The 22,996-nt window shown below is 37.3% G+C and overlaps 1 protein-coding gene across 2 annotated transcripts in view; it reads right to left on the reverse strand.

Moving 5' to 3' along the window:
- Positions 1-3,528: 3,528 nt before the first annotated feature.
- The window catches only part of IL17RD (interleukin 17 receptor D), a 69,977-nt gene continuing 50,509 nt past the window's right edge, over positions 3,529-22,996 (reverse strand). For both annotated transcript variants that reach the window (XM_061362422.1, XM_061362421.1), the window contains exons 3-13: positions 22,298-22,423; positions 17,417-17,539; positions 16,864-16,980; positions 15,823-15,867; positions 15,584-15,735; positions 14,842-14,907; positions 14,329-14,383; positions 13,281-13,391; positions 11,469-11,653; positions 8,882-9,815; positions 3,529-6,619 (exon numbers count right to left, since the gene is read on the reverse strand). In XM_061362422.1, the coding sequence (XP_061218406.1) occupies positions 6,504-6,619; positions 8,882-9,815; positions 11,469-11,653; positions 13,281-13,391; positions 14,329-14,383; positions 14,842-14,907; positions 15,584-15,735; positions 15,823-15,867; positions 16,864-16,980; positions 17,417-17,539; positions 22,298-22,325 (1,932 nt within the window). In that variant the 5' untranslated portion in view covers positions 22,326-22,423 and the 3' untranslated portion in view covers positions 3,529-6,503. The remainder of the gene's footprint in view (positions 6,620-8,881; positions 9,816-11,468; positions 11,654-13,280; positions 13,392-14,328; positions 14,384-14,841; positions 14,908-15,583; positions 15,736-15,822; positions 15,868-16,863; positions 16,981-17,416; positions 17,540-22,297; positions 22,424-22,996) is intronic.

The raw sequence follows: 22,996 nt of genomic DNA on the forward strand, positions 1-22,996 counted from the left end.
CTTGTAGTTCTTGCTGTGCTGCCCTGTTTCCTACCATGCTCCATCAAAAGATTACTTGCTTCATTGGTGCCGCAGACCTCTGGAGTGTACAGTGCCCTGTGGATCGTTCCATCACATCAGTTATTGCAATGGTAAAGGCTCCAACAGTAAGATCTCTAACAAAACACACCAACTGGTTACAGATTCTTTAAAGCAGCACCATTAAGGCTCAAGATTAGGACACAAACCCCTGCTTTGTCTTCAGCTGACACCAGCCTCATCTCTGAAGTGGATCCATTTCTTATCTAATTCCTATCCGTTTCTCATGTAAAATGAGGATAATAACACTTGCTTATGTCCTTTATATCCTCAGTTGTGCACTGAGGAAAAACCCCTGATTTATGACACACCAAACAATGCCTGATTTATGTCCCACTCACATCGTTAGTATCTGATTTCGTAACCAGTCCCACTGAAATGAGTTGAATCATCGAGATAGAAAGCATTAGTAAAAAGGGTGTGGTCACAGCATTCATAAGAGTTTTAGAAAACATAAGTGAAAGCCTTTCATACCATGATTATTGCTCCACAATTTGTATTGTAGATTATTTCCACCAGGCACTAGCTACCTGCTCTGAAAATATTCTTGCCACTCATTTCCTCAATGTATAATCCTTCTGGGAATCTTTTTCTTTGCACAACAGGTTAGTATGGTAACTATGTAAAAAATAAGTTTACTCTCCACATGTTTCATTTTCCCATTGGCTGTGCTAGGCATCCAGTCTTTAGCCAAGTTTAATCCTCTGTAATTGGGTTGGAAATAACATTTTCTCAACCATGAAAGAGGTATCTTCTATTTTTAGGTTTGATCTGTATATTCAGTGTACTGTCAAAGGTAATAAAGAACTTTTGGTCTGCAGTTGTTGGCATTAGTCAGTATTACAGTGAAAGGCAGTGTAGGCTCCAAAGGTTTCTGTACTCCGGTATGGGAAAAACAGTATCAGCCTCCCAGGCTCTTTGTATAATCTCAGGTCCAGGTCTATTAGTAAGAAATGTTATATTCCCTAGGAAAGTATCAATAGCCACATATTTCTGGTGGAGTAAAATCTCATAATAAACATGGTCGGCTATTAAAGAAACTCAGAGCAAATTATGTGAGCACTCTGATGTTGATTTACAGTCACAGGGTTAATACAGAATCTGCAGAGAGTGCATATATGCGTTCTGTATGTGTTACAGCATTTACAAGTACATGAAACCACAGGTGCATACTTCCCCTGTGGAGGAAAGCTACCAATTCAGAAGACTATTATAAGTTACCTGACATGTACCATCATCCGGACTGCTCTCCTGAAGTACAGTTTTTTGCACACCAGTATCAACTGAACAGTTAGAATTCCAACTAAATCAGCAGCCCAACAGGACAGCATTCCATACTCTCTCTCATGCTAGTTCAATCTTCCATCAACTGTCAAGGTCTGTGAACCTACCAGCAGATTCTGGAAAAAAGGTAGTTTGATTTTTGTGGTAAATCAGCCTTGAATGTTACAGCTCCCATCCCTTAAAAAGGAAGTATTTTTATTAAGAAAATTCTCCAAATGTTAATTTATTCTTGCACTGATATTTACTATTGTAACTATTATGTCTATTAATGATTATATGAAACAATTATAGCTAACTACACATGCTTCCCCCCTCCCCAGCATCTCTCATATTCTCATATGAATGTTTTCAAACCTCCAGCCTTCCCAAAGTATCTGCATCAGAGTAAAATACCAAAATTATTAAGAACTGAGCTTTTAGCACTGAGGTAGATATTGGCAAGGACTTCAATTTCTGGTCATTTAGGTGACATTTGACACTAAGGAAAGAACATTTCCTTTTCCTTTGCTTTTTGTGAACAGGACAAAATGACCAAGCTCTACTTTTTCCATGGACTGCTATAAATATGAAATCATTGTCAACAATGCAGCTGACCATAAAAATGAACATAATGGGTAACTCAGACTTTATTAAATCAGTTTTAAGAGAATAAAGAATTAAATTGTATCCCATTACAAAACATATAAATTGACCATTGCTCTCGTTTGTGGGAGTCTGAGAAACAGCAACAGATGATAGCAAGTAAAATAATTTATAGCAAATAGAGAAAAAATTCCTTCAGCTGATCTATAGCACAGCCTTTAACGTCTGACCTTTACAAATAATTTGGGTCTGACTGGCTGCAGTTTGAATGCACATACTGTGTGCAGTGCATGTTTTTCATCGTAACTGAAAAAGGGGGGGAGAGGGTTGGTTTGATTATGTTTCTGGTGGTTTGGTTGGGTTGTTCTTTGAGGGGAGGTTTTCAGTATGAGGTCCCCCCCAACACTTGAACACAAGAGAAAGAAAAATGAGAGCTTTCTTCCTTTCATTTTTTGAGATGTATTATCCATATGCCCATCCTCACATCAAAGCGTATCTTTCCACATTCTCAAAGTGTAAGGATTTTGATCAAGAGGTCCCAAACATGAGGAAAGCATCCTGACTGTTCTCATGTTTTAAATGGAAAGTATAAAAACTAGAGCAACTCCTTTCCGTTCTGTTTCAGCCACAATGTGCCTCATGTACAGGGCTCCAATGCAGAGGCTATAGAAATTAGGACTGTAGAATATACATATGGATAACACTTCCCAAAGATGTCCAGTTCAGATACGGAGAAGTAACTGATCAAGTTCTCTTTTGAATTACTAATGCAACTCTTCAGTGCTTAATGACCCTTTACAATGTCTCTGATTTACCTGGTGATAGAAGCAGAATTAGGAATTGTGGGATAGAGGCCCAAATAGAAGAGGTATAAATATTATGAACAGCATCCTGTATTCAACATAGCTAATGTGTACGCAAACTATCTGGTATTAAGTAAGCAATTCAAGTCTTCAATAATAACTTTACAGACTCATTGCAGATCTTTCTCTAGCAGTCCAGGTTTGATTTTGCCAGACCAAAAGTCCATTATAAAAACCTTCATTTACCTGGCCAACATAAGGAATCTGAGTGGCTTATCTCTGAAATCAGTTTGCAGGGTTCATTGACTGGAGCAGTGAAATCCACTTGGATATAAACAAAAAATCATATAAATCTTAGGTAATTATCATATTTTTGACAAAATTAATCCAAGCCAGGTTATTGTAACTTTGTGGTTGGTGTGGATAGGCTTCATTTGCCTTGCAGAACCATACAGTGCTAGGAGACCTTCAAGGAGGATATAGGAAAAATAATTACATAAAAACATAACAACATAGTTTTAATAAAACAAAAAAATACTAAAAAATATAAAAATCAGTCGTTCAGTACTGTAGTCTTAGAAAACTAATATTTCTTACAGCTGCTTGACTGTATTAAACACCCATCAAAATACTTGTTACACTTCCAGATGCACAGTGTGGATAGCAGTTAGAGAACAGTGGCTATGTGTGTGGTGTGTGTAACTGCATCAAAGTGTTTTGAAGAAAACAACTGCACTCTTTAAGCCAAGCCTTTCACACCACTACGAAAAGCCCAGGGAGAGAAATGAAAAAATGTTTTATTTTGATATTTAACTTCTAAATTACAGTAACATAAAACATTTATTTCTGCAAATGTCAACTGCATTCTGTTTTCAACAGCTCATGTGTTCATGTAGAGGTACAAATTATGGCAACAACTATACTTATCATTCAAAATGCTGAAACACCACCGTATCTTGAACCTTCAGCTTTCCCATGCTTTTTCCACCCTCCCAGAAAATACATCTTAAAACATCCAAACAACGTCCACACACTTGAGTCTAGTAGAGGTTGAAGGGATCCTCTGCTATTGACATTTTTTAGAGTTTACTAATGCTTGACAATAGTAGCAAGCTACCCTCTGTCTGTTAACATATTTGGTTTAAAATTAATTTTTTAACATGGATTTTTGCTGTTATTCTCTTACAAATTCAGTACTATGTCCTTCCAGCACCAAAATATACACTGTATTTTTCTAGTTTTTTAAAGCCTTGTGGCTTTGTAAAAAAACTACACTAAATCAGATTATTTTCTCAATTTTGTATATTTTATGTGGGCAGTCCTACCCTAAATTTTCAACTAATTACATTGTCTTTCTCCTGAGAATATATAATACACTGTTTCCACCTCATGCTGAGAAGGAATAAAGGAATTCTTCTTCCTTCCCCCTCTTTTACCCCAATGGATTTTATTGCCATATGCATAGACCTTTTATAATAAAAAAAATAAAATATTTGCAGGATTGAACAGCGTATTTTGAAGAAATAAAAATAAAACATTTATGACAAGTGATTCTTTGTGCAACTGCCTTTGTTTTTGAAAATGAACTTTCTTACAGCTCAAAATGAAAACTTAATTCAATCTAGTAACACCAGTTCTGCCACTGAATTTAATGGAAACAGAAAATCTTCCCAATCTTTAGTCTAGCATAAAGTAACAGTATGCGAGGTGTGACCTGCCACAGAGGAGAACAGCATCACTTTCACCTGCTAACTGCTAAGGAATTGCCTCCTCCTGGTGTTTTGCAGCTTTGGTTATTTCTCTGTGTGGCAGCTCTTCAGCAAACCAATTTTGTAACCCTTCTGCCTGTGCCTTACCACTCCAAGCTCCTTCTCTAATAAATCAGCAAGAAATGCGCTGAATCAACATCCTTCATAGCTGGATTTAGTAGAGGATCATTCACTTGGATATTGTGAGTTTGAGCTTTTCCAGTTAGTGTTCTTTCAAATTCAGGAAACAGGAAAAGTAAGGAACATCATGTTTATGGTCAAGGCTCTCCAAACCTGACATATACATCCAAGTTGACCACAGAATTCTATCATACAATTGCAAAGCTTGCCACAGTTCTGCCATCAATGGCCATGGTCAAATAATTGTTACAGCACTTTCTTACTCCATCTGTGACAATTTCAAGAGTCTTTTGTTTGGAAATGCAAATGATTAAATATAAACTGGCACAAAAACCCCAAACCAAAACAGAAGCGTTACAGCTACTCAGCCAAAACCATCCCTGGCTTAATAGTTCTACCTCATTCTATTAAAATGGATAATACAGTGTAAGTTACCAATGTCCAATTCTCCTCTTTCAAAACTGAGAATATCTGAGGTGTTTGAGTTCTCCCTTGATGTATTCCTAAAGTACCTCCTATTAGTGGAATGTGAAGACAAGTTAAATGAGACAGAATCTGTCCCCACAAGCACAATTAGCAAAGGCACATTTATATGCTGTTCTTTACTATTTGCTGTTATCATGCTTATTATAATAGTCCCCAGACTTGTAGTTACATAGCTGGGTTCTACTTATGAGAAGTTGCTCTTTGGAAACAGCGGGGATATTTTGGGTGATGGGGTACTGACCCAGTCACTGCAGAAGACAGGACATGTGTGCTTTTTCAGATGAACATGTCCAGTGCAGTTTTAGCATTTTTTTTTCTTAATATAACACTAGTAATATACTGTCTTCAGCCCCAAATAATGATAAGTAGTGTGAACCTCAAAATAACTCATTGGCTTCTGTCTACTGGTTGGCTCAAACCAAAGCAAAGCATTTATGCCTGTTAACTGCTTAACTTGTTTTACCCCAGGTGATTTGTCCTTGAAGGGTAATTTGAAATCCCCCATAAAGCATATTCAGCTCATGGCTAAACAAATCCAGAATGATATTTTAAATACAAAATCTGGTCTTCCTTCCCCCATATCTTTAAAATATTCTTTTTATCAGCCTTTCCAGGAAGAAAACAGGAAGTTTTGTTTCCATGGTATCACCCAGCATATGCAAGATCTATATATTTGCCTATTATACAAATGATACTTCAGGCTCAGTACAGTACTACTTGTGAGTCATCATAGCCAGATTGTGGAGAAGAGACAGGAGAATCATACATAGAGGGAGATGTGCTTATCCGAAATTAAATACTGAGACATGTTAACATTTGGGAAAGAGCAGACCATAAGGAAAGGAGCTCAAACATTTTTAAAGGAAAATGATTTCTTCTGATGTAGAATTTCTCGATCTCACCTTTGGCATTTTATCTTCCTTCTGAAAATATTCTGCTCTCATTCACTACAACACTCCTGCCATCAAGTATATCAGCACTTAAAACTAGAGGCTGGACTACAAAATTTACTACGACTTAATGTTCCAAACTATTTTATGTGCAGTTGCAAGATTATTTCTAGTAACAAAAAAGAAGTCAGTTTTGTATATGGCATCTGTAAACAGTGTAAGTATTATGACATTTAAATTAGTAGTAGGAATATTTTTTAAATGTATTCTCATCTATTTTTCCATGGTGCGTTTTTCAAATCATGAAAGACTTTCATATAAAGACCAATAGATTCAAGTTTACAGGCCATAAAAAGATCTTTTAGGAATAACGGATCTTCTTCAGGGAGCATTTGTTCCTTCAAGTAGATTTAGTGCTGAGACAGTGTGGTAGTTAAAGCACAAACAGAGGCTGTTGCTAAAGTGGCAATGCGTAATAATGCTGTAGTGTATTATAAAGGAGCAATTGCCTGCAGTTCATCAGTGTGGATGTGGCAATGAAGTTCTGCTTTACATATTTCAGGCACTAAGAATTTTGTAGCAGTGATTACAGGAGGTTCTTCTTCCCCTATAAAAGGAAAAAGAGTGAGGTTAATTCATTGAAATGTTTTGTATTTGGTCAACATTTTAGAAATAATGCAAAGAAAACTTATGAAACCTCTCTGGATCATAATGCCATGATTCTATGATTCTATGCCATATATTCATGAGGCTCAGCTACCACATTCTGTAACTCCTTATTGAAAGAATTAATACAAATCTTCTCCCCAGGCAGGGCTGCTTAGAGAAGACATCATTAGTGAATGGACCTAGTAAAGGTTTGGTTGTTGATACTTCCTCAAAATTAAGTTGGTTAGAACTTCAGTTGATGATGCCCAATATGATGATCAATTTGAGAATCTTTGCAGCTCAGTAGTCTGTGCATGAACTGCACTGAAAGACAGAAACTCCTACAGTTAATGTGATTTAGGATTTTAATTGAAAAACGAAACTGTCCTTTAAATGAGAATGGAAAGATCTACCTTGACATGCTAAATGGCAGATCTATTCACTTCTGTTCTGACCAAGTAATGGATAAACAATAGCTAGCCAGGTACTGTGAATTCAAAGTAATCATTTGGACACGTCCAAGTCTTACAAGTACAAAACTAAAAAATCCAGCTACTCCTCTCATTATTACGCATATATTAGGGCTTTACATTGTGTATGTCCAGGACAGTAGAAATACTTAATGGGCTGCAGTCCAAGAGGCAGTTGGTGCTCAGTTCTAAATACAATCTCCTTCTTAACCTTGTACCTAATTAGGACTATGGTTTGGGTGAGAGTTGGTCAGGATGGTGCTTTTGGACAGGGGGAAGAACACGAAAACAGCAGAAGTTATTGTGGTTCCTTAAGATGTCGGAACATCAGTTTTAAGACCCACCACCCACCAGTCAGTGCTGTGATGTGTAACCTCTATAGCTGAAACATGTTAACAAGTAGGTATGTGACTTGAGAATTAATTACTGGAAAGACTGCCTCTTTCTTCCAGTGCCTCCCTAGCAGCTGGGATACCCAGCTGACAGCTCTGTGGTTGAATCAGAAGGGGGTACTGGTAAAGCATTCTTACAGAGAGGCCGTAAATTTTAAACTAGCATCCCACTTTCCTCTGACACTAGAACCTATACAGATGTCGCCTGTAACTCTTGCCACAGATGTGAGAACAGGCTATGTTAGAAGATGGCAGGAAATTAAAGAATATAGTATTAATTTTGTAACATTAACAAGAGTATGGCTTATGTAATTAAATCAGCAAATCTGTATTTTTTTCCGCTTGAAAAAGTACAGATTTTTCAGGCTTTAGCAGTTTTGTCCTATAGACTGTCTAGCCTACAGATATAGATGCTGTATCTGTAAATCATGATCTGTATTCCCTCCACCAAAATAATTCTGGTATCAAACAGTAGTTATGAATTATCTAAATAATAAACATAAAATCCATTAAGCCAAGAGAAAGTCTAGCAGATTAGCTCACTGTCAGCACTCATTCAGGAAAGCAGAACAGCACAGCACCATCAAAACGCAATATTCACCTGCTGCAGCTGCTTAAGGAAAATCTTAGTGAACAGCAGTTTTATCCTATTAATACAACTGTTGCAACATTCCACACTGATGTAGGTGTGATGCCAGTTCAACGTACTGTAACTAGGAAGGTCAGATCAGCTTTTTATACAGCCTGAGGCTATACTGACACCTTCTAACTGTGGGTGTCTAAGCTGGATATCTATTTTGGAGAGTGTCTTCCAAACATCTAAATTCCTCCACTGAGACCCATTTGTTCATTCCCTCCAGGCCCACATCCAACAAGAAGCCTAATGTCTTTCTGAAACTTGAGTTAACCACAGCACAGACTATAGCCCTACAGATTCTAGGGTGTGCTGGAGGAAAACATGATGTCAACTTTAGATTTACAGCAATTCTGTAAGAATGCTTCATTATATTACCCTCCTGATTAAATCACAGAGCTGTTAGCTGAGTATCCCAGCTGACCAGGAGTCCCTGGAGGAAAGAAGCCGTCTCTCCAATAATAAGTCAATTAATGAGAAGTAACTTTATTAATAGAATTTTAGAGAAATCTTACTTAGGTAAGAATCCCTCCCTCCCCTAACGTAAGTAAAGGAAAGATTCATTTTATTAAAGTCACCGAAACCTACCTTTTTTACCATCTTTAAACAATATTTATCTTTCTCTGCAGCCTTTTATATAGCTCCTCACATTTTAAGTATTTTGAGCTGATACAAATATGCTCATAATAACTGAATACAACTTTTAAAACACTGCTGTATCTTACCTAAACCTGATGATGAAGAAACACTCCCTGTAATGGAAGATGTTTCAATTTGGTCTGTCAACAGTCCTTCCATTAAAGGTAGAGATAATTCAGATGAAGGAACAGATGAATCATAGATTCCAGAATCTCGAGGCATATCTTTAAGATTTGAAGCTTTAACAACATGTAACAATGGCTGAAGAACAGAGTTGCCACCACCTTGAATGTCCTGAGTTTCTATGTCTTCTCCAAGGTTTAAGTGCTGAATTATACAGTGAGTGTCTGAATTCCCAGCTGAAATAATATTTATATCTGTTTTCAGGTAAAAATCACCATCCTGTTTATTCACCAAGTCATTTAAAACCAAGCCCGAATCAAATTTTTCCATGACAGGTTCTGAGTAATGTAAAGAAGGTGGAGGGAAGGGAATAAATTGTTTCTCAAACCAATCTGGTTCCTGATCAATGAACTGATGCATATTGCAAATGGCAACATAAAGGGACCTCCCAGATTTGCTCCTGAAATAATTCCTTTTGCTAATGTTAGCAGGGAACACCTCTGAATCCTGTACACCAAGATCTCTGGAGTGTAAATGTGAATACAGCTGAGGCAGATTGTCCATGAGTTTGTATTTCGTACTTAGATCCAGAATACCCGGGATGTCTCCTTCACAGGAGTAATCGAAGTAGACTGCGATGAACTTGCAGAGATCATTTGAATTCTGCTTTGCCTGACGAAGCTTCTCTGCAACAGTCCACACAGCAAAGAGAAAGAGTTCTCCTTTTCCGGCATCTTTGGTTATCCCTCTGTGTTTCCAGTTCTTTTTTTCAACGAAGTACTTCATTCCCTTGGAACACACAATGATGATAAACTGGGACTCATTTATTTTTTTAATAAGCCACTCTTTCTGTCTTTCTTTACAAATTTTTAGATCTTCCCACAAATCTAGAGCCACCTGGAAAAGAAAAGAACATCCTGGTTGATATTCATTATTAGATATATTTGCTAACATATCTAATATATACCAGTGTTACATATAAATTTATGGAATCAACAAGTAACAGTGCAAAGCCGGGTAGCTGTATGTAAACTGGATAGTTCCTTAAAAAATAAAACTACTATAGATTTGGTTTATAGTGGTATTTCCAGGGGAATAAAAAGAACATAGAAAATGTGGCTGGACCAAGTAAATTAGTATTTACTTATCTGATCAGATTTGATGTTATCAATCCACAATAAACAATGCATCGTGCCTGACTCAAGCCATTTAACTGTTGTAAATCTGGGTCCATGCAAGGGGAAGAGTAGTCAGTTTACAGCTGCTTGGAAGATACTCTGATAAAGGTACAATGCAGGTACCTATGTCCGGTTTTGTTTCTTTTCTTCAAAATACTGTCTGATCTGCTATCTGTGAGATAGGATTTTTAGTATGGTCAACTTATTATGTTAAATGGCTATGAAATGCTACTGGTTTTATCCTTTATAAGAAAACATTCCAATGCCACATGAAGAATACTTGTGCAACTGTTCTGTTATGCACTGAGCACCACATAAAATGCACTGAGCAACACAGAAAACTCCACAGTTTTAATAATCATGCATATTATTTCTGTATATAGATGCTATCAATATTTTGATATATAAATCTAAAATGATGCCTGATCCCATGTGTCCCATAGTACATAGTTACAGTAGCAGCTCCCCTTACCACTATTCCAAAGAGATATAGTGTAGCAGAGCTAAAATGCATCGCTAAAAAGGGGATTCAAATAAGTTACTTTCAAACACCTTACCTGAACTACTTTAAATATGGGAATAAACTGTGCACATCCCCACCAAACATGTGAGGCATCGGTTGTTACTTTGTGTGGCCACTAGAGGACAGATTTGCTGTACATATGGAAAAACAGCTCATCTATTTAAACGTTGCACTGGCAGGATGAACATGAAGCAAAAGCATTGTCTTGCCTTTTTATACTTGAAAAGTGAAAGACAGGCCACATATTGACTAAATTTTAGAAAGCAGGCTGAGATTCTAAGCCTAGTCATTAAAGTAAAAATTTGAATATCTTTCTCATAGATTGAGCCAAACAAGAAAAAGACATGCTGATTTTACAACATTAACAGAAGGCAAGTAAAACAAACAAACACTGACATAGTGTCAATAATTAATCCTAATTACACAGATTTTGCTTTATGAGTAAGAGTTCTGATAAACTGAACTACTTTAGAACTGCAATATAAAACATATTTCATGAATACTGAAGTGTATCGGACAGACACCAATACCTTTTTGTGGCTGCTGATTATAAGGATGCAAGACCTACTAAACAGAAAAACCAGTTACTACAAATGAGTTAAACAAAGCTGAATGCAAGTCCTGGAATCAATGCAGTACACATTTTCCACTATCCCATGGTTGTTTGTTTTTTTATGTAGGCTATGATCTGTTCCTTTTGCTAAGTGAAGAAAATCTACATAGCCAATATTTAGAAGAAAAACTAAACGTTATCTTTATGGGAAAGAGAGATTGAAATACCTCCTTTTCAATCATGTATTATTAAGGTAATACTAAGGAAAAAGTTCACAGAAGAAATGCTGAGTTTACCTCACAGCCACAGAAGTCCTGAAGAAAATAAGCAAAGCATTGGATGACATTAATGTGTTTCTGGCAATCTTTACTGGAATAGCAGATGAACACTTTTGGCCGGGGATGGAGTCTTTCCACATGGAGACCTGCAGCATATGCTGATGATTCTGAGCTCTCCTCATCTAGATGGGAATATATGTTTTCTACATTGGAAGAGAGAAAGAGAGTTCACACTATAAAAAGCTTGGTTTTGTTTTGTTTTTCAGACTTGTGTAGGCTCATTACTAACATATACAGGAAGGATTTATCAAAAGATACTTCTTCCCCTTCCAACCTGAAAAGGAGAAGTTGCAAATGCTCTATTGATCCAGCATATGAGTTGCTACATATGTGGAACAATCTTTGAAAGTGAAATGAGCAGTTATTACTGTACAGAAAACCTAGGAAAGGTTTACTTTATAAACAGAATAAGGGTGTTTCACCTCTATCCAGCTACAACAGTCTTCAACTCTCTGTTCAAATATTATAAGCCCTAGGGCTGTATCATCATCAAATGATGATAAAAAACCCACAACACAAGACAGATAAGAATATTAAACTCCAGGAGCACAGATACCTTCAGAATATCATACAGGACCTCTCCGGTATGTATATATATATATATATATATATATATGCACATACATATATATATACACGCACACATACGTTTGGACATCAACTTGACATTAATGCAAATTAAGATGTTATTAATTATTAACTACATATTAATTTAAATAAAAATAGATATTAGTGTTTCTCTCCTTGCACAGATATTTTAATGCAAGAACAAAGAATGCCAGATGAATTCAATCTAGTTCTACAGCTGATTAAGTTAATTTAGAATAAGTATGAATATTTCAAAATATAACTATCCACCATGGGATTTAATTTAGAATAATTCATCAGGAATGACTATTCTGGAACAACTCTCTCTGTAGAATAATCCTTGGCATTTATCTGAGTTTTCTGTTGGAACTGTGCTAACTGTGAGCAAAGGGATAACTGCAGAAGACCAGAAGGTAAAAGGGTTTAACCCAGATGGCATACAGCACTTGCAGTATGCCTCGATGCCAGAATTCAGATGGATAGCACAGGTATGTGAAGTCTGGGGAAATAATCACTTTTTCCGTATTCATGAAACCACATCATTCCCTAGATTCTACAAAAAATGCCAACTGATTTTAACATCTCAATGTAACAAGTGTGGTTTGCCAGCTCCTGGACACAGAGGAGAGAGAAGTCAGCAAAGAAGGGTGGAATGTAATTCAGAGGCACATCTGCAAGTCTTAGAAAGAGTAAATTTAGGAAGATGGTTTAGGATGAAGTGTAAAAGCAACTTCCAGGAAAGTGGGCAAATCTGGAGTAATAGATACTGGTAGTATTCCAGACAGTACTGAGAATTGCATTGGTATCATTTACTTTCCTTCTGGTTTAAAAATAAGTAAGAATTGGACATTTGTATTCTATGTGGTCATGTAGTACCTCACAAATAAAAAGAAACCCCAAACCAAAAACACTTTCCAGCAGCAAATTCATTCTCTCCTTTTTACAGTGAAGTCTTGAATTGTGATATAAATCTTTTTATGGCAACAAATTACCAACAAGCACCGCTACAAGTCTGAACACACAAAAAGCTGTGGGTAGGAAGGAGAGAGAAGCGGAAGAGAAAAAAAAGAAGAAGTCTCTTCAGATAAAAGGTATTTCTGGAACAAACCAACCAGGAAAGACTTCTTTTGATTGCAAAGGTACATCTTTAAATGGAATTCCACACTGAATAAACCCTCTTACCTTGCTGTTTCTTGCGGCACATCACTGTGAACAGTGTTGCAAATGCCGAAATGACAACTAAAGGGACTGTGATGGCAACGGCTCTTATTGGTCCAGCCCAGGGAGAATGTACTTTGGAAAATAAAACAGAATTAGCCATATGCATGTAAGTTACACTGTAATTATCTAATCGACTCTTCACACTGGTAATGTAAAACTGCTACAGTACACTATTATCAGGTAATTCTCAAATATACAGTAGAATCAAACATCATGTTCTGCTCCATTTTAAATAGGCTTTATGCTGATTGCCCCCACCCCTCCAGCATTAGAGCAACTAACATAAATTACAAGTGCTGCACGCCAACTCATCCCTTCCCCCCATGAGCAGAACTTCACACGAATAAAGATAAGATATGCAACAGTCATTTGGATCTGACAGTTTTCTGTGCCAGGCTGCTGAGCTAGCCACTCAGAACAAACTGTCTTCCTGCACAGATTACCTTTAGCAACGTGCATTAGGATCCCATCTGTTTTACACGTTGCCTTTATCAACAGCTTTGTTTTGTGTCTGCAGTTACATTCTGAAATCCCTATTTAGCTTCTCGGTGACACACAGACATGCTAAGCAATCACCTGTCAGGTTTTCCAGAATGCTTGATTTGATTTCAGGGCTGCAGCACACAAGCAGGTAATGTGTTTAAGCTGCTCTCACAGTTTTATTACATTTCCACACTACTGCGTGCACCAGCTGTATGCAATTAGGATACAGGCTGTGATTCCTCATACTCTTATTTACAAGAAAAGTTACATTCCCACAAAGATTTCCAATGATACACTGATCTAAGCTGTACTAACTATAAATATGCAGAGATGCACATGTGTATCTGCAAGTGTGTATGTCTGTTCTTTTTTCATCAAGCCAAAAAATCACGGCACAATTGCCTCAGTAGTCTTGATTATGGCAAACAGAGAAAGATGAAATCAAGATTTATTTCCAACATAATTAAAACTGAATCTAAATTAGTAAGGTAAATACTATGTACTATGTAAAAACCAAAATTCATACCTGGTTTTAGTGCATAGTGCATCGTTTTCCTTGTTGTGTTAGTGTCATCAACCAGCTTTGAAAAAGTAAAAGTTGAATTTTATTTTGCGGAAATTTGATTTAATTTCTTTTCTGCAATATGTGTATAACTACAACAGCTTTCATGAGCAAATATGAAGAAATTCACTGTTCAAAAAAGTTAAAGAGCACCACAAACTAGTAGTTAGTAAAATCATTTGTCTTTGTTAGTACACAGCTTAGCATTATAATACTAACTTTCAGAGTTCACATACTGTCAGCATCAAGAGAAATACACAGCTTTTAAGTATAGTAAAAATTGACCAAACTAAAGAATTCCACTTTTATAAAATCAAAGTCCAAGAATTGGAGGCACAGATGAAACTGCCATGCACTCAGGGAAGCAAATGAAGTTCAATTTTACCAGTGTGTGACTCGAAATAGTTTAATTTCAGTTAATTTCTCCACTAACATACTCATTTAGCTGTTGTACAAATTACCATTTATAAGTATTACCTCAATTATATAATCCCCTGGAGACATGTTCTGAAGAATACAACTTGTGGTATCTGTGTTTTGCTCCTACATCAAAGAAAGAGAAGACTTTGCAAACCATTGACATACTTTTAAAACCTAATAAAAAAATACATTTACATTGATTTAACAATATGCAGTGTCCTCCTGTATTAAGACACCTTAAACCAGCAAAACCTCTCCATTCAGATGTGAAATGGAGATTCCTATCTCTATTCTCTGCCTGCACAACTAAAATATGATTATCAAGAAAATCTTCAAAGTTTGGTGTAACTGATAAAGTCTACATAGCCCCCGAAGCTCTCCAGCTTTCAGACTTAGCATGAGAGGTTCATCACTGAGAACAAACTTGCCATTGTGTGAAATTTGGTGCCAAGGTAAAATAAAAAAGTAGGAAATAACATGTATAATAAACATAATAAAACTGCAGTTTGAAGTACAAACTACTTGTAGGGTCTTCAAGAGAGAGCAGTCTTGTCTCATTTGCTTATAATATCCAGCTCCAAAGGAACCCTCAAGCCTGGTTTTGACTGATGAGTGCTATCACAATACTGCTGAGTGCTATCACCATACAGTTACTATTTACATGAACAGTACCAAATAGCACACAAATTTTAAAACTCAGAGTATTCTATATTAAGTTTTCAAAGTTTCTAGGAAACCTTACTACATCTCACATTAATAGGTCTTGTACTTTAAAGAGTTGCAAAACTTAGTAATGTACCTGTTTGCAGGTCTTCTGCTTAAATGGCCCTTCATGCTTCAGTTTGTAGTGAAGAAAGTAATATCTAAACCCAAAGCTGTGAGGTGCATGATCGAAGGACACTTGCATGTTAAAACCCTGCTGGGTAACATTTAGATTCCTTGGCTTCCAGTCTGTCAGAGGAGATATTCGTGAATTGGAAAAAAAGTCTAGAAACTTTTTGAAAGATGAATATAGACAAAGTGTGACATTTTACTTACAAGGTTTGCAGACAAGGTTTTCTGGCTGTAGCAACAATTCACATGCTACAAATACATACACAAATTATTAATTATACAGTATCAAAGTACTATGCTATTTAAACAGAAAAAGAACAAAGACAAAAGAAGGGAGCTCATAATTTTGAAGACAATACCCCTATTTCTTTCTCAGTTTCTATTATGCCTGAAGTAAATACATTTTGCACGCTTAGCTGCTTTGTTACGATTTTAAGCCCCTTCTCATCTTTATATAAGAAACAGATGTTCATTAATGTGAAAACAGCACTCCTCAGTGAGACAAAGGGATAGTAACAGGCACAGTTAAGCAGGAGAGGAAGTTACTAGAGAAGAAACTAGTCTTAAATACATCTTCTCAGAGTAAATAAGTAGCCTGAGCACGATTGCAAAGACAAATGTTACTGCAGTCTGCATCAACAGACAGACTTGAAAACACTTTAAAAAGTTTTGTACAGCAAAAAAAACCTAAGTGGGACAAATATCAACATTTCAGCCCAAAGAGTCCTTGCTGTTTCCCAAACTATTTAAGTACTAAGGAGCTTTTTCAAGCTTCTTTTCTCTAACTCCAAGGAGAATTAGTAAGCAATTTTGACAAATTCACCTTGATTTGTTGCCATATAATTTTATATTTTCTACATGTAGTAATCTATATCTAGCTTTAGATACGCATTTACAAAACTCTGGTCTCAAAACCAAAACCATCCTGAGCTCCTTCACAATATCCAGAGAGGAGGACTTAATGAGTGAAATGGTTCTGAGAACCATGAGAGTAATTTTGTTGTAGGCAAACCTGAGACTTTCCTTCTGGTTGTTGCCTAACGCATTATCGTAAACCACAGACTTATCTGTGGCATCCAAATTCTTTCCACTTAACACCCAGATCTTACTCCAAAGACTATGTCAATAACTGTTTCAAGCCAGACACATCTAACATCATCATCTGCTATCAGTCCTTTGTGGGGAAAACTAAAGGTTGGGAGAAAGGGAGGTGATACGCAATACCACACTCTATGCAATACTTACGTCTAGTTCGGAAGAAAAATGGGTGATAATTACTCTCATTTTTAATGGAAGGAAAAGGAACAATCTTTACAAAGTAATCAGTTTCAAACTTGAGATTTAGAAAGGGCTGGGATTCCACTCCCTACAAAAAGACAAGATTGCAAAATATTTAAGATCAACTATTGTAACTGAAATTATCTTTCAAAAACAAGCCCACAGTTTTGCAAACATCAGCCAAAATTAACGTATTAAAAAATCCTTTATCTAACCCTCCATTACACACTGACATGAGGAATCAGTACTGAGCTGGATGTGCACTATTACAGGTACACAAGTGTACTCCAGTCACCCAAATGAGTTTCCTGCTTCAGAAAAGCTCCTACAAGAAGGGGACTATATCTGTCTCAAGAGGGAAAACTATCATTAGCTTAAAAAAATAATACTTTTAGGAAGCAACCTGCATCCTAGTAAACAGCACATTGTGTATATGTTTAGATTCATATGCAGCATATAAACGCTTTCGAGATTACTCATGCAATCAAGCAATAATTAAACTTGTCTTGAAACAAAGCACTTACTGTTCGTTTAAAATTGGGGCTGAGCTGCTTTGGGTCCTTTAAAACCATCTGCTGGCATTGTCTTCCCTCTGATTTTAACTCCTCAAGTATTACTCGAAATCCTTTCAAGTATTCAATCCCTGCAAACAGCAGGGCGTTTAAATAGGAGATTAATATTTCCTAATGCATAATGTGTTATTTAATTTGAATATACTTCATTTGACTTTAAAAATTAAACTTACCATTCATATGAAATATGATTGTGTTCTAATACCTGTTGTTGTATGTCAGTTCTTCCCACATTTTCTATCTTGCCTATTTAGAATTCAACCTTTGGCAAAGGCTCCTATTACTACATACTTGCGTAATGCTTAGAGCAGAGGGGCCCACAACTCAGCTGGGGCTTCCAAATTATCACTGCAATAGAAGTTATCATTACCTCCACCACCCTTGGAGTACTTTATAGAGACTTTACATTCATATTATTAGCAACAAAATTGAATGTTTTGCTATCAAGTTATATAAAATACACCTTTGTAACATCTTCCTATTGTTTCTGAGACCACCAGATTAATGTGATAATGGTTGTTACAACTTCTTTGGTTCTAGTACAGTATGGGATAACAGAAAACTTGACTTAAGTGGAATGGAATTTATTCCAGTGCGTGAATACTTCCAGTTATTTATAACTGATGCCTGAACTACACCCTTTTATTTCAAGTTCCTCTAACACAACAAACTCTCAGCACAGGGCCTTTACCTTTCTTTGTAAACTTCTTAACATGGAATTACTTCATTACGTGACTAAACTGAGTCATGGTGATGTGAATGGCACAGAACAATGTCAGAGTGTCACCTGTGATATAGTTTCATGGCTCAGGTATCAAAGACTCTGCATAGTTCTTCAAGACTAACTACCACTCCTTCACCTAATTACACCTTTCAGTGGAATTAAGTATTGCAGAATACACAGTTATCAAAGACACAGCCACAGCTTTTGTAAGCTGAATGCTACGTAAATAAAACTGGATTAATCTGAGTTTATGCCATTCTTGTCAAGTAAAAACAAAACTAAATCCCAAATGTCTGATTCTCCATGGACCTCCCCATTTCACTGGTTTCATGGCTTTGTGGTGTTAATGTTTTACAGTTTTGTAGAAGATAAAGACCATGAGTTCCCAAATGTGTTCTTGGAACAAAAGCACCACTTGTGCTCACACGAAGACCATGAAAGAGAAAGTGTCCAGTCTCCATGTCACCCGAGATGTTTCAACAGCAGTTCTGTCCTCACGCTTCCAAAGGATTAACCTCTGATCATTACAAGAAAGAACACCAAGCTTTGTTTCCCACAGAGATTTGATCCATCCAGTCCACAGCTGAAGATTACCAAATGCTTAACTGCAGTTTTGCAGAATTAAGTGTAAATTCTTTTAAGCCCCAGAAATGAATCATTATTTTTTACTTTAAAGTTATGGAAGGATGATTAAATAGTGGGAGACAACAAAACAAAATGAAGCAAAAAAATGTTGAGCACAAACCCCCAGTATATTTACCAAATATATGTGCTACTGTGCTAACACGTTATGAACATTTTAATATACACACTAAAAACCCACCCAAATTTTAGAAAGTGTAAGACTAAAAAGTATTTAAAAATATAATTTTTATCTAATGATACAGAAACCTTGTTCCCACATAAAATATTAATTATTCTTTTTGAGTGAGAGCTATGGGATCGAATATGCTTTGCTAGTTTTTAACCTCTTGGTTTGACACTGTGTTATGGCAACTCAAAGGTCTGGTTCTAAGTTTCATTACTTAGTTTTAATGGCTGTAATAGCTGAAAAAACAACCTCACAAAGATACATTGACCCAAATAGAGGAAATGTCTCATCATGTGCATTTACTAAATGATGATACCAATTCTTCACTTCCATCCTCTAATTATGCAAAGGTTTCTCCTGAAATTTGACCTATACTTACCTGCCTTCCCTGATGGCAGAGAAGCGGACATTGTTTTCAGCAACAAAATCACGTCACAAAGAAAACATTTCCAAACATACTTTTTCAGAAAGCTCTTTTCATAGCATGAGTTTCTTTCAAAAGGCAGTTATTTTCTCTCTCACTGTTACACCTTTACCTTGAAGAGACACATTAAGTTGGTTCAGGTGTTTCTTTTCCTTTTTTTGTGTTTCAACCTGCTAGGTAGCACACTACTGACAGCCACTTGTCATCACGGAAAAGGTCTCTTTTTGTGAAAGAAGAATGCTTAACTCAGAGATGAGAGTCTGACAACTCCTAAGCGCTTTGCCACAATACAACCAGTGAAGGCACAAACCATTTCCACAGTCACTCCCCATCTCATTACAGAGTACTGTAAAGATTCTACTATTTAAATGTCATGTTTTTATAAAACTAACAAAACTGATGGCATTGTGTGCACTTCTGGCTCCAACTTCATTGCTGTGAGTTTCCCTGTGAATGATGCAATGACTGACTTCCATGTGTGGCTCTGTCTCTGTAACCTTACACAAGAACCTTTTTTACCATTCCAGTATTTCCCTGGATTATTCCAGCCAGTGTTACTGTGGCAGGAAGAACAAGTGTTTACATAGCAGTATGTGGCTTTTTGTCTTTCACTATTGATTAAGAAAAGAGGTTTCTTGAGATTTATCGTGAAGTTTGGGGAAAAGCTGTACTTAACTGGAGAATTGCATGGCTTCAAACATTGCTGAAAAAAATTCTAAAGGCTTGTCTTCATGTTCGGGATGCTTAGTTTTCAAATGTCTTACCAATCATGATGGCGTCACAGTATTAGCTAATATCTCAAAGTACACTATAGGCTCTTCTGGCTGTAGATCAGTAACGAATGGTGTCCTTCAGAGATTGGTGTTGGGGACCCGTCTTGTTTAACATCTTCATCACTGCCATGGACAGTGGGATTGAGTGCACCCTCAGCAAGTTTGCCGATAACACCAAGCTGTGTGGTTTGGTTGATAAGCTGGAGGGAAGGAATGCCATCCAGAGGGACCTTGACACGCTTGTGAGCTGGGCTGATGCCAACCTCATGAAGTTTAACCATGCCAAGTGCAAGGTCCTACACCTGGGCCGGAGCAATCCCAGGCACAGCTACAGGTTGGGCAGAGAAGAGATTCAGAGCAGCCCTGTGGAGAAGGACTTGGGGGTGCTGGTCGATGAGAAAATGAACATGAGCCAGCTTCAGTGTGCGCTCACAGCCCAGAAAGCCAACCGTATCCTAGGCTGCATCAAAAGGAGCGCGACCAGCAGGTCAAAGGAGGTGATCCTGCCCCTCTGCTCTGCTCTTGTGAGAACTCACCTGGAGTACTGTGTGCAGTTCTGGTGTTCTCAACATAAAAAGGACATGGAACTGTTGAAACAAGTCCAGAGGAGGGCCACAAGGATGATCAGGGGACTGGAGCACCTCCCATATGAGGACAGGCTGAGAAAGTTGGGGCTGTTCAGCCTTGAGGAGAGAAGGCTCTGTGGAGACCTCATAGCAGCCTTCCAGTACCTGAAGGGAGCCTATAGGGGTGCTGGGGAGGGACTCTTCACTGGGGACTGTAGTGATAGGACAAGGGGTAATGGGTTAAAACTTAAACAGGGGAAGTTTAGATTGGATATAAGAAGAAATTTTTTACTGTTAGGGTGGTGAGGCACTGGAATAGGTTGCCCAGGGAAGCTATGAATGCTCCATCCCTGGCGGTGTTGAAGGCCAAGTTGGACAAAGCCTTGGGTGAGATGGTTTAGTGTGAGGTGTCCCTGCCCATGGCAGGGGGGGTTGGAACTAGTTGATCTTAAGGTCTTTCCAACCCTAACTATTCTATGATTCTAGGACAAGGTTCATCCTTGTCAATGGCAAGTGTAAATCTGTAGTTATAATAATCCTGTTAATTTTGATCATTTTGCCCAACTTTGTATCAGAACTGAGTAGAGAGTCATTTTTACCTTCTAATATGGCTGACAAAAAGCCTGTATCAGGAGTAGGGGAACTGTCAGCTCTAGTGTTTTCCTGTTATTTGCATGTGCCCACATTATGAGTATTACCTTCAATCACCTTAAGCCACTTGTCAATTTTATGATGGTTAGTTTAGTTAAAACTAGATAATATAATCAGTAAATCCACTTAACCTGGCACAAAGCAATTGAAACAGTCAAGGTGCTACTGTGAACTCCCCTCCACATTATATTCTTCCTTCAGGACACCTCTCATACCACATGTAAAATGTCAATGTCCAACATAGAGACCGAGTAAGGGTGCCAGTGTCAATGTATATATATGTAATATATTAAATATTATTAAATCTTATTTTTTCAAGATCTAAAATTTTATTCACATGCCCCAATCTTCTTCACATGCCCCCATCTTGCGCATCCCCCTCCCCCTTTGGAGACTACGTGGGCAACAACATACTTCCAATGTCATTTAAGTGATTGAGGAATATTCTTAGTGACCAGCCCCAACAAGGAAACACACTGAGGTCTGTATAGCTATGATTAAATAATCTTTTCCACCTGTGCGACAACTGGCATCCTGAAGAATCTTCAGCAATTAAACTCCATCAATGCCACTGAAACGCACTAAAGCCTTGGGGGACACAACAAAATCAGAGCTACTGCACAGTTCTGAAGAGCAAGAAAAAGTCAACAACCTGGGATAGTACAAAGCAGCATATGGATGCAGGCAGCATCCTAATTTTAGGAGTATTTCAAGTGAGCTAGTGAAAACAGCAGCTTTGTAAAACTGTTAAGAATTTCTTCTTAAGTCTGAAGAAGCAGTTTGCTTCAATGAATCCAAGCATAATTTTTACTTAATACCCATCAGAAGGAAGTTATTACCAAAGACATGATGAATTAGTCCATTTCGCTCTACTACTTACCAATGGCATTTGCTGTCCAAAGTATCATCACTGCAACCTGTTCATAACATGCATACTGACTGATAGTTATATTCTGCACATCTCCAATCACATGCTTTCCCACTGAATTCAGGTAAGGTGTGCAGTCTGAAAATACAGAGAAACAAACACCCTAAGGAAAACATTCTAGCTGATGTTCTTGTGCCATACTAGAGCAAGTAAATCACAACCTGCCAACAGCATCTAATCTTAAAAGACCTATTCAAGCAACCAGTTTCCAACATGATCTGCATCTTTCCACATAAATAAAGAATTGGGCTCATTTCCTAACATTTCTTCAGGATTAAGCGAAGTATATGTTCTCTATTTATTCTATAAAAATAAGTACTATGTAGTAAATCTAGACAAAGTTTTGTCTCAGGACACTGAAAACCAAAAAGCTTTACAAATCATTGAGCACAACCACATTCACCAGTTGCAAAACCGTAGTTCCAAAGCAGATTACCAGATTATAATACCTGTACTACAGCAAGAGTAAAAATGACACAGGTAGGCACTCCCTCCTCACAATTACTCTAAAGAATATGAGGACTGACATTAATTTTGTGTATGTACAGTGCTTACAGCAATGAAATGTCAGCCAATGATCAGAAACGTTCGAGAACAATCAACAATGTGAAGTATTAGAATCAGTGCTCATGAAGTGCTTCTTAACCATGA

This window comes from Neopsephotus bourkii, unplaced genomic scaffold (genome assembly GCF_033783945.1).
Source record: "Neopsephotus bourkii isolate Nb327-2 ecotype Australia unplaced genomic scaffold, CSIRO-AGI_Nbou_v1 NB_1120, whole genome shotgun sequence".
NCBI classification, from domain to species: domain Eukaryota; kingdom Metazoa; phylum Chordata; class Aves; order Psittaciformes; family Psittacidae; genus Neopsephotus; species Neopsephotus bourkii.